The 13,115-nt window shown below is 36.1% G+C and overlaps 3 protein-coding genes across 3 annotated transcripts in view; 1 reads left to right on the top strand and 2 right to left on the bottom strand.

The window, feature by feature from the left end:
* Positions 1–13,115, top strand: part of LOC128251077 (zinc finger protein 431-like) — a 74,200-nt gene that overhangs the window by 48,888 nt on the left and 12,197 nt on the right. The gene's annotated exons all lie outside the window — the stretch shown is intronic.
* The window catches only part of LOC128251081 (zinc finger protein 729-like), a 17,252-nt gene that overhangs the window by 2,090 nt on the left and 2,047 nt on the right, over positions 1–13,115 (bottom strand). Inside the window, exons 2-3 of the mRNA XM_052977430.1 lie at positions 11,766–11,986; positions 3,942–5,987 (exon numbers count right to left, since the gene is read on the bottom strand). Of these exons, the coding sequence (XP_052833390.1) occupies positions 3,942–5,568 (1,627 nt within the window). The 5' untranslated portion in view covers positions 5,569–5,987; positions 11,766–11,986. The remainder of the gene's footprint in view (positions 1–3,941; positions 5,988–11,765; positions 11,987–13,115) is intronic.
* Positions 10,467–11,576, bottom strand: LOC128251104 (zinc finger protein 722-like). Its single transcript, XM_052977481.1, has 2 exons — positions 11,390–11,576; positions 10,467–10,579 (listed from the first exon to the last, which is right to left on the bottom strand). Exons 1-2 carry the CDS (start codon positions 11,574–11,576, stop codon positions 10,467–10,469), a joined length of 300 nt encoding a protein of 99 aa, XP_052833441.1.

Below are 13,115 nucleotides of genomic sequence, written 5' to 3' on the forward strand. Positions count from 1 at the left end.
CAAAGCCTTGTGAGTGGATTTGCTAGACGGAAACTGAAAGAAGCCCGTCGTATATATGTATGTATGTGTATATGTTTGTATGTTTGTGTTTGTCCCCCCAGCATCGCTTGACAACCGATGCTGGTGTGTTTATGTACCCGTCACTTAGCGGTTCGGCAAAAGAGACCGATAAAATAAGTACTAGGCTTCCAAAGAATAAGTCCTGGGGTCGATTTGTTCGACTAAAGGTGGTGCTCCAGCATGGCCACAGTCAAATGACTGAAACAAGTAAAAGAGTAAAAAAGTAACCACAAATTTCTTTTTAATCGTAATCTCAACAGTTTGAAATATATTTATATAAAATTTCACTTACAAAATCCCTTTTCCTAAAAGTTATGAGGGAAAAACTCGAATCTTTTCAATTTTCCGAAGTCCTCCCCCACCTCGCGTTTTTGTTTCCATATTCGTTTTCTTCACTTTTTTACACCCGTTGCACAACATTGTTTTTAATTTTTTTCTTTTATTTTAAACATTAACCAAATAAGGTATTCGGCTTCTAAACATTTCAGTGGTCGGGGTGTATTTCAGCACATTTCTCAAACTAAAAAGTGCAACAAACGGGGCAACGATGGAGAGTGCAGAAGGTAGCTTCCATAGCTAAAAATAGCAGCTAAATCACACACAGATCATAGAATCTCTCTTCCATAGCTAGAAATAACAGCCAAATCTCGTACAAATCAAGGACATCTCTCATTCATAAATTATATAAGGGAAACAAAGAACCGATGAACCGAAAACCGAACGTCTACGGAATTATAAACATTGAATATTTTCATTGCTTCAACACTTACAGAAATGTTTCATAAAGGATGGTGTTGTTACATATGTGTGTATTTGGTAGTTGAGAGATACATTATAAATATCAGAAATGTATAATTAGCTGATTAAGAAAAACGTATGCATAGGACATTTAACCGGATATCAACTTCAAGCAGGAAGTACATTAAATACGCATGTATTGGTAAAAATATCTAAGGTAGCTAACTGTCTTTAAATCCCCTTTGGTCTTAGTATGTTGTAGTTAATTATATCTATATCTGCTTGTTTTTGTTCGTATTAATACCTGACTGTATCGACCATTCTGTGGAGGCGCAATGGCCCAGTGGCTAGGGCAGCGGACTTGCAATCATAGGATCGCGGTTTCGATTCCCAGACCGGGCATTGTGAGTGTTTATTGAGCGAAAACACCTAAAGCACTAAAAGGCTCCGGCAGGGGATGGTGGCGAACCCTGCTGTACTCTTCCACCACAACTTTCTCTTACTTCCTGTTTCTGTTGTGCCTGTAATTCAAAGGGTCAGCCTTGTCACGCTGAATATCCCCGAGAACTACGTTAAGGGTACGGTACACGTGTCTATGGAGTGCTCAGCCACTTGCACGTTAATTTCACGAGCAGGCTGTTCCGTTGATCGGATCAACTGGAACCCTCGACGGAGTATTGACTATCCTATCAGATGTTGTAATACGTCGCCGCTCACCGTTCCCTTCTTCACTGGGCCGTTCTTTGCCGTCTGGCCTCAAATATTAGTCGTGATATCTACATTGGAATCATTCTCTGAAAATAATGTCTTTACCAGACATGTTTTTATTTATATGAGAGCGTAACTATATAAATGTGACACTTCATAACAACAACAACAACAGGTATTTTACCTTGCGCCTAAATTCGGGTTAGTCTTATAGGTTTTATCCAGAGCAACAATTAATCCATTCGATGTGGCTCTGGTTTTTAGGCTGTTATTTACAGTTGGTTGATCTCTTGCAGCAATATTGTTTCCTGTCAAAATTGCTTCCATGTGAAATAAAAACTCACCAACCAATAAGTCTAAATTTATTCATAGATGCAAAGAAATACAACAGTTGCTGATAACAGCTTTCCAAATTTGTATTTTACATCCCTCCATCTATAATTACATTCTTGAGATAACTAACCCTAACCCTAATATTTTTACTACACATAATTTCTTAGAATCTCTCTTCCATAGCATGTATAAAGCTTCAGCTTGTTAAATTCATCATCCATAGAATAAAAGCCAGAAGAAATACATCAAAGACAAGACATATTGTCTGTTACAAGTGTCGAGTAAAGAAAAAAAAAAAGAGCATTCTACTTACTGTTACATGTGTCAAGTAAAAGAGAGCATTCTGTTTATTGTTCCATTTTTATAAAATTCTCATAGGTTCTCTAGATTGAAGTGGATTTAGGCTCACATGCTGAAGAAATGGATAAGGTTATCCAAGTTGAACAGAGGCAACAAAAGATAGTGCAAAACTAGAGGAAAAAGAAAGGTGGGTGGGCGAAAGCTTACAGAAGTATCCAGGCTATGGTTTTACTTCCTGATCTAGAATCCAGGATGAAATTACTTCACATAGATATGAGATGGTACCAAAATGTTCTTGGACTGGTCATGTCCTGCCACTTTTGGAATCCAGCCTGGAAGTCATTTTCCGTAAGGAAGTCAGGGACCATCTGGAATTTGCTATGGATGTTCATAAAGGTCTTAAAACAATGACTACAGGTGACAAATCTGGTAAATATGGTAGATGCAGAAGTTGCTTTCGGCAAGTAACTCACAAGTAAGAATCTTAATGATAGGTTGTACTGTCATTGTGATGACACCAATTCTTTGTGCTACACAGATCCTTTATACTAAATTCCAAAAAGTACTCATTTTTTACTCTGGCAAAGCCATTCATTTACTAGCTTTTGCAGCAGCTACCATATGAGTGAGCTTGTCAGATGCTTCCTCCATGTTGACAATGGTTTACTTCTGAAATTGCCAAACTATAAACAGAGTACTAATAGTACTTCTCTACTAAATGAAACCAAACTGCATCTCATCAAGGCTAAGTCTCTTTCTAATTAACTGGACTGACTCTTTCAATGACTTTCATAGCCTGGTCCAATAATCTGAAATCTCTGCATTTACTTCTAAGACATCTCCTTTACCCTCGAAACATTTTCATTATGATGCTGCTACACATATCACTGGCACATTCTTTCTGGACCTTATTAATTATATGGTGACAAGGCTGTATCTTAATATGCTACATATCTAAAGCATTTTAGATGTAATTCCTGAGAACCAAGGGGCTTTCAGTCTTCATATTCTTAAATGTCACAAACAAGACTCCCTAGACCCTCTCTCATGTTCAGTTCTGGAAGGCTCTCTCAGTCATGTTCCACATTTAGTCACCTTTCATATTCGCACTTCAATGCCTTTCCCGTCTCACAATTATCCATCTTCACACATCCCATGCTTCTATTTCTTCAAACCAGAATACTTCATATTTTTAGTCCTCAAACTATAAAATATTCGCATAACTTTTTTCAGTATTTTCCCTTGCTAAACAGACTTGTCCCTAGCTTCTCTTTGTTCATATTCTTCCAAATCTTCCAAGACTGCATTTTTTTGGTTCTATTGCTCAGTATACTTCCCTATTCGACCATCACGTCACACTTCACCTGACTAACATTTGTCACCGATTTCTTCAGCTCTCCTTAGTTTGTATTGTAAGAACTTCCAATTGTCTTCTATGTTATACATCTTCACATTTCCAACTGTTTGAAAGAACCCTAATCTTCGAGAACTTCCTCTTCCAGATAGGTTAAAATCTTTCAGATTTTGCTCAAAGTCGCAAGTCTGTAATTACAGGATGCAATATTCAATAAAGAATAATGTATGGGGTTGTCAGGAGAAGGAGAATTGGTACACAGTTCCTAACATTACTGAAAGGAATCTGTACAAGATAATGATTTACCACAGATATCAGAAAGAGAGGTGAAAATTGCAAAATCAAAACATAAAATTTTTAATTTTTGAAATATTTTAAAGTCATATTTTCCATTGCATGAAACACAGTAATATAAAAAATACACACCAAACAAGAATCTACCCTTTACCTTTCTCTCCTGTATGAATATGCTTGTGTTTTGTTAAGTCACAATTTTGAGAGAATGATTTACCACAGATATCACAGTGATAAGGTTTCTCTCCTGTATGAGTACGATTGTGTTTTGTTAAGGCAGTATTTTCAGAGAAAGAGTTACCACAAATATCACACTGATATGGTTTCTCTCCTGTATGTATACGTTTGTGTGCAGAAATGTGACTACTTCTAGAGAATGATTTACCACAGATATCACAGTGATAAGGTTTCTCTCCTGTGTGAATATGTTTGTGTCTAGATAAGTTACTACTGTTAGAGAATGATTTACCACAGCTACCACAGTGATATCGTCTCTCTCCAGTATGTATATATTTGTGTTTCATTAAGTTACTATTTTGAGAGAATGATTTACCACAGATATCACAGTGATGTGGCTTCTCTCCTGTATGAATAGAGTTGTGTCTAGTTAATTTGCTACTTTCAGAGAATGATTTACCACAGACATCACAGTGATATGGTTTCTCTCCTGTATGAATACGTTTATGTGCAGTTAAGATGCTATTCAGAGAGAATGATTTACCACAGATATCACAATGATAAGGCTTCTCTCCTGTATGAATACGTTTATGTTTAGTTAAGTCATTATATTTGGAGAATGATTTACTACAGATATCACAATGATATGACTTCTCACCTGTGTGAATACGTTTGTGTGTAGAAAGATTACTACTACTTGAGAATGATTTACCACAAATATCACAATGATATGGTTTCTCTCCTGTATGAGTATGTTTGTGTGTAGTCAAGTCACCATTTTGAGAGAATGATTTACCACAGATGTCACAGTGATATGGCTTCTCTCCTGTATGTATATATTTGTGTTTCATTAAGTTACTATTTTGAGAGAATGATTTACCACAGATATCACAGTGATATGGCTTCTCTCCTGTATGAATAGAGTTGTGTTTAGTTAATGTACCACTTTCAGAGAATGATTTACCACAGATATCACACTGATATGGTCTCTCTCCTGAATGAGTACGTTTATGTGCAATTAAGACACAATTATGAGAGAATGATTTACCACAGATATCACAACGATATGGTTTCTCTCCTGTATGAATACGCTTGTGCTTTGTTAAGGCAGCATTTTCAGTGAAAGAGTTACCACAAATATCACAATGATATGGCTTCTCACCTGTATGAGTACGTTTGTGTGCAGTAACGCGATTACTTCTAGAGAATGATTTACCACAGATATTACACTGATATGGTTTCTCTCCTGTATGAGTACGTTTGTGAGCAGTAACATAACCACTGCTAGAAAATGATTTACCACAGATATCACAATGATATGGTCTCTCCCCTGTGTGAATATGTTTGTGTGTAGATAAGTAACTACTGTAAGAGAATGATTTACCACAGATATCACAGTGATATGGTCTCTCTCCTGAATGAATACGTTTATGTGCAATTAAGACACAATTATGAGAGAATGATTTACCACAGATATCACAATGATATGGTTTCTCTCCTGTATGTATACGTTTGTGTGCAGAAATGTGACTACTTCTAGAGAATGATTTACCACAGATATCACAGTGATAAGGTTTCTCTCCTGTATGAATACGTTTATGCATAATTAGTTTACTTTCTTTGATTTCAGAGGAAATCAATTATACCATTTTCTCACTCTTTTCCATTATTATTCCCCTCAAATCCAAGTTTATATATTTTCCTTCCTTTTGTTCTTTTACTTTCTTCCTTACAAACACTTCTACACCTGTATTTCTGTCCAGGGTTACCTTTCTTTAGCAACACTTACATAAATTTATCCAACTTCAATCAGCACACAGGCTCGTCTTCTTGACACTCCAGTCAGGGTTGTTCACAAATTAGACTATTAATGTTATTTGAAAGCAAATGTTTCACAGGAATTCCTCCACAGATTTGTAGAAACAATCTGATCCATCTGATCCGTATAATTGTTTACTTCAGTGTTTAAAACATGGTAGATATTGAGGATGTTTCTTCCGTTACGTCAATGCCGTCTGAGGTTCTGAAATTATAGAGAAACAACAGTGTAAGATGTAGAGGCTACTTCAAATATAGATTTATTTCTATCTGTAGATTACCTTAACAACTAAGCTAGAAGGAGTCAGCTCCATAAAGTGCTAATCTCTAAAATCAGATGGAATATGTGGAAGTGTGACACCCAGAAAGACGTAGGACAAAGTGCTCAAGAACATTTCAGGTGAGATGACAAAGGAACGAGATTCCTGGCAACTTGCTCTACTCAAGAAGATCCACACTCCATAATAGCAGTGTTAAAATTTATCCCTCTGGTAGTGCAAAACATTTGTGGCAATTCCTTATAAAAGCGGCCATGCAGTGCCACATAAAAGCACCCTGCAAGATATGAAATGGTCGGTACTACAAAGGGCATCCAGCAGAAACCATGACAAATCAGACTGGAGTCTGCTGCAGCTCCCCAGCTTGCAAGCCTTGGTCAAACCATCCAACCACACCAGCATGGACAATGGACGTTAAAAGATGATGAACTCGACATTTTAATTTATTAAAATTTACATCACAGAATCTTGTGTGAAGCTGACATATCTGTAATCTAAACTGACACCTTCACATTGTGTAACAGTTTTAAAATAAAACAACAGAATTATAGACACTAACATTAGTCTTTCTCCAGAAATATAACTTGATATTGTTCATATGTCTGACAGAGCAGAGATATGATTAAAGACATTCCATCCATGAAAATCCTGTCTGTTTGTATAGTGTTGTATATCTATGACTACATCATCCAATACAGTCTTTAATATTCATGACTGGGAGGTGAAATTAAAAGGAAATGAGCAGTCATATGATCACATGGATAGTTGCAAGACCTACAATCTTTATGACAGATGAAACAAGAATGATGAATGATGAAAAGTTAACTGAATTAGAAAAAGAAAGTAACTGATTTCCATCTATGTGATTTCAAGTTCAGTCCCACAGAGCAGCACTTTGAGCAAGTATCTTCTTTGATAGCACCAGTGCATCTAAAGTCATTTGAGTGAATTTGACAGACGGGAAACTGAAAGAAGCCTGTCTTGTGTGTGTGGGTCTTCACCTCATGTAACACATATGAATGCACATCAACATGAAAATATGTGCAGACATGAGGTGGCGGGGTAGGTAAATATTACCTTGCATTGAAATTGGTGGCGGTTGATAAGTTTCGTTTCATTTGCAAACAAGAAGGGAGAAAGGAATTGGATTAACATGTAGTTTAGTCTCATAAAATAGTGAAAGTAGATTGTCCCTAAAAACATGAAAGTATACTGTGATAGAAACCTGGAATGACAACAGTGACATCATGGAATTTCATGTAAACAATGAATGTAATATAACGAATGTATCCAATACATAAATGTAGATATTTTATATAACCTGAAATCTGTACATGTATTTTATATAAGACTAGCCTAAGTACCTGGTGTGACTCGTAAGTTTAAAGAATGTTAAATATATATATTTATTCTGATAAAAAATCAAATTTGGTACAGACTGATCCAGCGGTTTGGCTATGCACATAGAAGAAACACATATGCATGCATACATACAGACAGTGAATTTTATAGATACTGTGCTTATGTGCTAGGCACAGGAGTGGCTGTGTGGTAAGTAGCTTGCTTACCAACCACATGGTTCCAGGTTCATTCCCACTGCATGGCACCTTGGGCAAGTGTCTTCTACTATAGCCTCGGGCCGATCAAAGCCATGTGAGTGGATTTGGTAGACAGAAACTGAAAGAAGCCCGTCGTATATATGTATATATATATGTGTATATATGTATGTATGTGTATATGTTTGTATGTCTGTGTTTGTCCCCCCAGCATCGCTTGATAACCGATGCTGGTGTGTTTATGTCCCCGTAACTTAGCGGTTCGGGAAAAGAGACCGATAGAATAAGTACTAGGCATCCAAAGAATAAGTTCTGGGATCGATTTGCTCGACTAAAGGCGGTGCTCCAGCATGGCCGTAGTCAAATGACTGAAACAAGTAAAAGAGTAAAGAGTATGTAGAGCAGATAGCAAAAGAGGTATACCACTCAAACAAGGGATAAATTAATGTAGGTCACTCATTATCTATTTCAACTTTTCATGGCATAGAAAAGATTAAGCGTGAAGTGGGGAACACATAAATGTGCGTTAGCCCTTGACGGAACAATAGACTGTGTGGTTAGTGGGAAATTGTAGATTCAATCTTGGATCTGAAGTAGGTCCAATATCCAAGTAGACACTGTTACTTCGAATTTAGATATGGAATATAGAGCTAATTTTATTAGGTCTATTCCGTGAACAACTTGAGTAACTCATGTCGATATCATAGGCGTAGGAGTGGCTGTGTGATAAGAAGCTTGCTTATCAACCACATGGTTCCAGGTTCAGTCCCATTGCGTGGCACCTTGAGCAAGTGTCTTCTACTATAGTCTCGGGCCGACCAAAGCCTTGTGAGTGGATTTGGTAGACGGAAACTGAAAGAAGCCTGTCATATATATATATGTATATACGTGTGTGTGTGTGTATGTTTGTCCACCAACATCGCTTGACAACCAATGCTGGTGTGTTTACGTCCCCGTAACTTAGTGGTTCGGCTAAAGAGATCGATAGAATAAGTACTAGGCTTACAAAGAATAAGTCCTAGAGTGAATTTGCTCGGCTAAAGGCGGTGCTCCAGCATGGCTGCAGTCAAATGACTGAAACAAGTAAAAAAAGAGTAAAAGACTACCTCTAACTTATGTCACGGGAATATCAAACTTTAAAATTCATAAAGTTTATCACATAAATTGAAAGATATCTAACAGTGAATGAGCGTGTGTCCGTATGAAAACTTTGCGTTATTTAGAAACGTTACTGTTTCTTTTTCTTTAAACTCCATTTTATTATCACAATTAAAAAGCATTTATCTTTATTTAAAAAAAGAGGTGGGGGTCGTAGACATGACGGAGAATTATTCAACATCATGTTTGCTCCTATCGAAATCGTTTACCTTTAAAGCAAAAAAACGAAATCGATGGATACAACAGGTACGTAAAAGATGTTTACTTCCTCTGTTCATTTGCATATGCTGTAGAAATTGTTGTGTGCACGCGTGCACACACACACACACACACAATTTCCATACATTTTGCTGTTAGTTTTAGCAGTTCATTTTCAGTTTTAGACAATGGGGTTGCAAAGGGTGTGGATCAATTTTGAGTTCTTCATAGAAAATTTGAAACTAGAAAAATTTTCTTCCATATTCTTAATCCCCAAAATTTTCCATGTAGATTGAAAAAAGTTATGAATTTAAAATTTGGAGTGAGCGGGGAATTTAAAATTTTGAAAACCTGCATATTCAGAATGTCAGTCATCAAAAACATATGAATCCACCTTTCTTCTTCTTGATGAACATCCATCACCCTTCTATAATCTGTGTATGGCATCCATACACAGATTTGGATAAACAAAAATTAAATGAATCGTTAACAATTTAATGGGTATACAAATAACCGAGACCCACATAAAAGGAAATTTTGGTATATTACTGTTGTTACTTTAGGTTTCTATTGCAAAATACACTTTTTTCAAGGACAATTTACTTTCACAGAATATAGATTTTTATTTAGCAAACAAATTTTTACAAGAACAAAAAATTACAACAAAAGTATAAAAGATGAAAAGCCCCCTCCGCACCCATCTTCTACTGCTTAATCCCACCCAACCTTTCTCCTTTTTTTTTTGTTTCATTGGTAAGGTATTTGTGTTTTATTTTCCTGGTGATTTTATTATTATACTTTTAGTGTCTTTTCTTTCATTTCTTTCTGTAAATATATCTATTAATTCTATTATACGAACAAAAACCAAATTATCTGTTTTCTTTCATTCTATTACAACAATATGCTACATGTTAGTCAAGAATTGAAATGGTGTTCGGTGTCGTAAAAGTAGGTGGAAATCAGATCTTTTACTATACAGCAATAAATATACTGTAATTACAGGATACAATATTCAATAAAGAATAATGTGTAGGGTTGTCAGAAGGAAGAGTTTTGGTAGAGGTCCTTACATTAAAGAAAGGAATCTGTACAAGCAGTCATGGAATGAGGAGAGGTGAAGATTGCAAAAACAAAAGAAAAAAAAATTTTAATTTTTGAAATACTTTAGTCAGGTTATTCCATTACACGAAAATATTAAAAATATATAGCAAACAAGAAAATACCCTTTTCTTTTCTCTCCTGTATGAATAGGTTTGTCCTTCATTAAGTTACTATTACAGGAGAATGATTTACCACAGACATCACAATGCTATGGTTTCTCTCCTGCATGAATACGTTTGTGTTCCGTTAAGTTACTATTTTGAGAGAATGATTTACCACAAATATAACAGTGATAGGTTTGTGTCTAGATAAGTAACTACTGCAAGAAAATAATTTACCACAGATATCACACCGATATTGTGTTTCGTTAAGCTACTATTTACAGAGAATGATTTACCAGATATCATGATATGCTTTCTCTCCTGTGTGAATGTGTTTGTGCCTAGTTAAGTTACTACGTTCAGAAAATGACTCACCATAAATATCACACTGATATCGGTTGTCTCCTGAATGAATATGTTTGTGCTTCATTATGTAACTATTTACAGAGAATGATTTACCACAGATATCACAATGCTATGGTTTCTCTCCTGTATGAATACGTTTGTGTCTGGTAACTCGAATGTTTCTAGAGAATGATTTACCACAGACATCACAATGATATGGTTTCTCTCCTGTATGAATATATTTGTGTTCCTTTAAGGTAGTATTTTGAGAGAATGATTTACCACAGATATTACAATGATATGGTTTCTCTCCTGTATGAGTAAGTATGTGACTAGCTAAGTGATGAGATTCAGTGAATGATTTACCACAGATATCACAATGATATGGTTTCTCCCCAGTATGAATACGTTTGTGTTTTGTTAAGGCAGTATTTTCAGTGAAAGAGTTACCACAAATATCACACTGATATGGCTTCTCTCCTGTATGAATACGTTTGTGTGCAGTAACATGACTATTTCTAGAGAATGATTTACCACAGATATCACAGTGATATGGTTTCTCTCCGGTATGAATAGATTTGTGCTTGGTTAAGCTATTATTCTGAGAGAACGATTTACCACAGATATCACAGTAATACGGTTTCTCTCCTGTATGAATATGTTCATGTGTTGTCAAGTTACTATTATGAGAGAATGATTCACCACAGATCTCACAACGATATGGTCTCTCTCCTGTATGAATACGTTTATGTGTAGTCAAGTTACTATTATGAGAGAATGATTTACCACAGATATCACAATTATAGGGTTTCTCCCCTGTATGAGTACGTTTGTGCTCAGTAACATGACCACTGCAAGAGAAAGACTTACCACAGATATCACAATGATATGGCTTCTCTCCTGTATGAGAACGTTTGTGTGCAGATAACTTACTACTGCAAGAGAATGATTTACCACAAACGTCACAACGGTATAGTTTCTCTACTGTATGAATACGTTTGTGCATAAGTAGGTTACTTTCTTTAAATGAAGGACTTTGTACAGACATCACAGCCATATGATCTCATCTTTTTTATCATGTGCTCAGAGGAAATTAATTATACCATTTTCTCACTCTTTTCCATTATTGTTCCCCTCAAATCCAAGTTTATATATTTTCCTTCCTTTTGTTCTTTTACTTTCTTCCTTACAAACACTTCTACACCTGTATTTCTGTCCAGGGTTAACTTTCTTTAGCAACACTTACATAAATTTATCCAACTTCAATCAGCACACAGGCTCGTCTTCTTGACACTCCAGTCAGGGATGTTCACAAATTTGGCTAATATTATTTCAGAGCAAATGTTTCAAAGGAATTCTATCACAGATTTGTAGAAACAACGTTATGCAGGTTTCATATAATATTTTCCTTTAGTCTTGAAAACATGCTAGATATTGAGGATGTTTCTTCTGTTAAGTCAATGTAATCTGAAATTATATAGAAAGAACAGTGTAAGATGTAGAGGCTTAAAAAAAAAAAACAGATTAATTTCTATTGAGATAATCTGTAGGAATAAACATTGACCTTAAGAACTGGGCTGGATGCCAGCAAGTCATAAAGAAGTGCTAATTCACTAATGCTAAAGTTGAGCAGAGAGGTACTTTCTCTATATTCTAGAGAGGGGTTAAACCAAGAGGTCTTGGGATAGGGCTTTATGGACGTGAAACCCAAGGTAATCCCACAGACTGGTCTTATCTAACTTTATGTATATTATATACTGCGTTCTTCCTCTTTGAATTTGTTTTTAGTGACGATCCATATCTATAAGCATTGATTTCTGAACATTGCAGTGGTTGGAGGGTAATTGAGAATATTTCCCGAACTTAGAGAATAAAAAAAACCTTGCAAGGTAACTTCCATAGCCAAATCAAAGCCATCTATCTCTCTCATCCTGAGCTAGAAATAGCAGCAAAATCTCGCACAAATCAAGGACATCCTCTCATTCATAAAACATAAGAGAGACACAAAGAATCGACGCGCCAAAAAGTCTACAGAATTAAAAACATTGAACATTCTCATTTAATACTTACAGAAATGTTTCATAAAGGATAGCGTTGTTATATATATGTGTGTATCTGGTAGTTGAGAAATGCATAAGTATTATAAATGTATTATTAACTGATTGAGTGAAATTCCTTCGCATATCCGGATATCAACATAAATATAAGTATTTTCAATGTGCAAAGTCTAATTATCTCCCTTCCTGTCTTATCATATTGCTGTTGCGTGTGTGTGTGTCACGTTTTTTTTTTTTTTTGTTGGCACACCGTCGCTTACGACGTCGAGGGTTCCAGTTGATCCGATCAACGGAACAGCCTGCTCGTGAAATTAACGTGCAAGTGGCTGAGCACTCCACAGACACGTGTACCCTTAACGTAGTTCTCGGCGATATTCAGCGTGACACAGTGTGACAAGGCTGACCCTTTGAATTACAGGTACAACAGAAACAGGAAGTAAGAGTGAGAGAAAATTGTGGTGAAAGAGTACAGCAGGGTTCGCCATTATCCCCTGCCGGAGCCTCGTGGAACTTTAGGTGTTTTCGCTCAATAAACACTC

Source organism: Octopus bimaculoides, chromosome 28, assembly GCF_001194135.2.
Source record: "Octopus bimaculoides isolate UCB-OBI-ISO-001 chromosome 28, ASM119413v2, whole genome shotgun sequence".
Classification (NCBI taxonomy): Eukaryota; Metazoa; Mollusca; class Cephalopoda; order Octopoda; family Octopodidae; genus Octopus; species Octopus bimaculoides.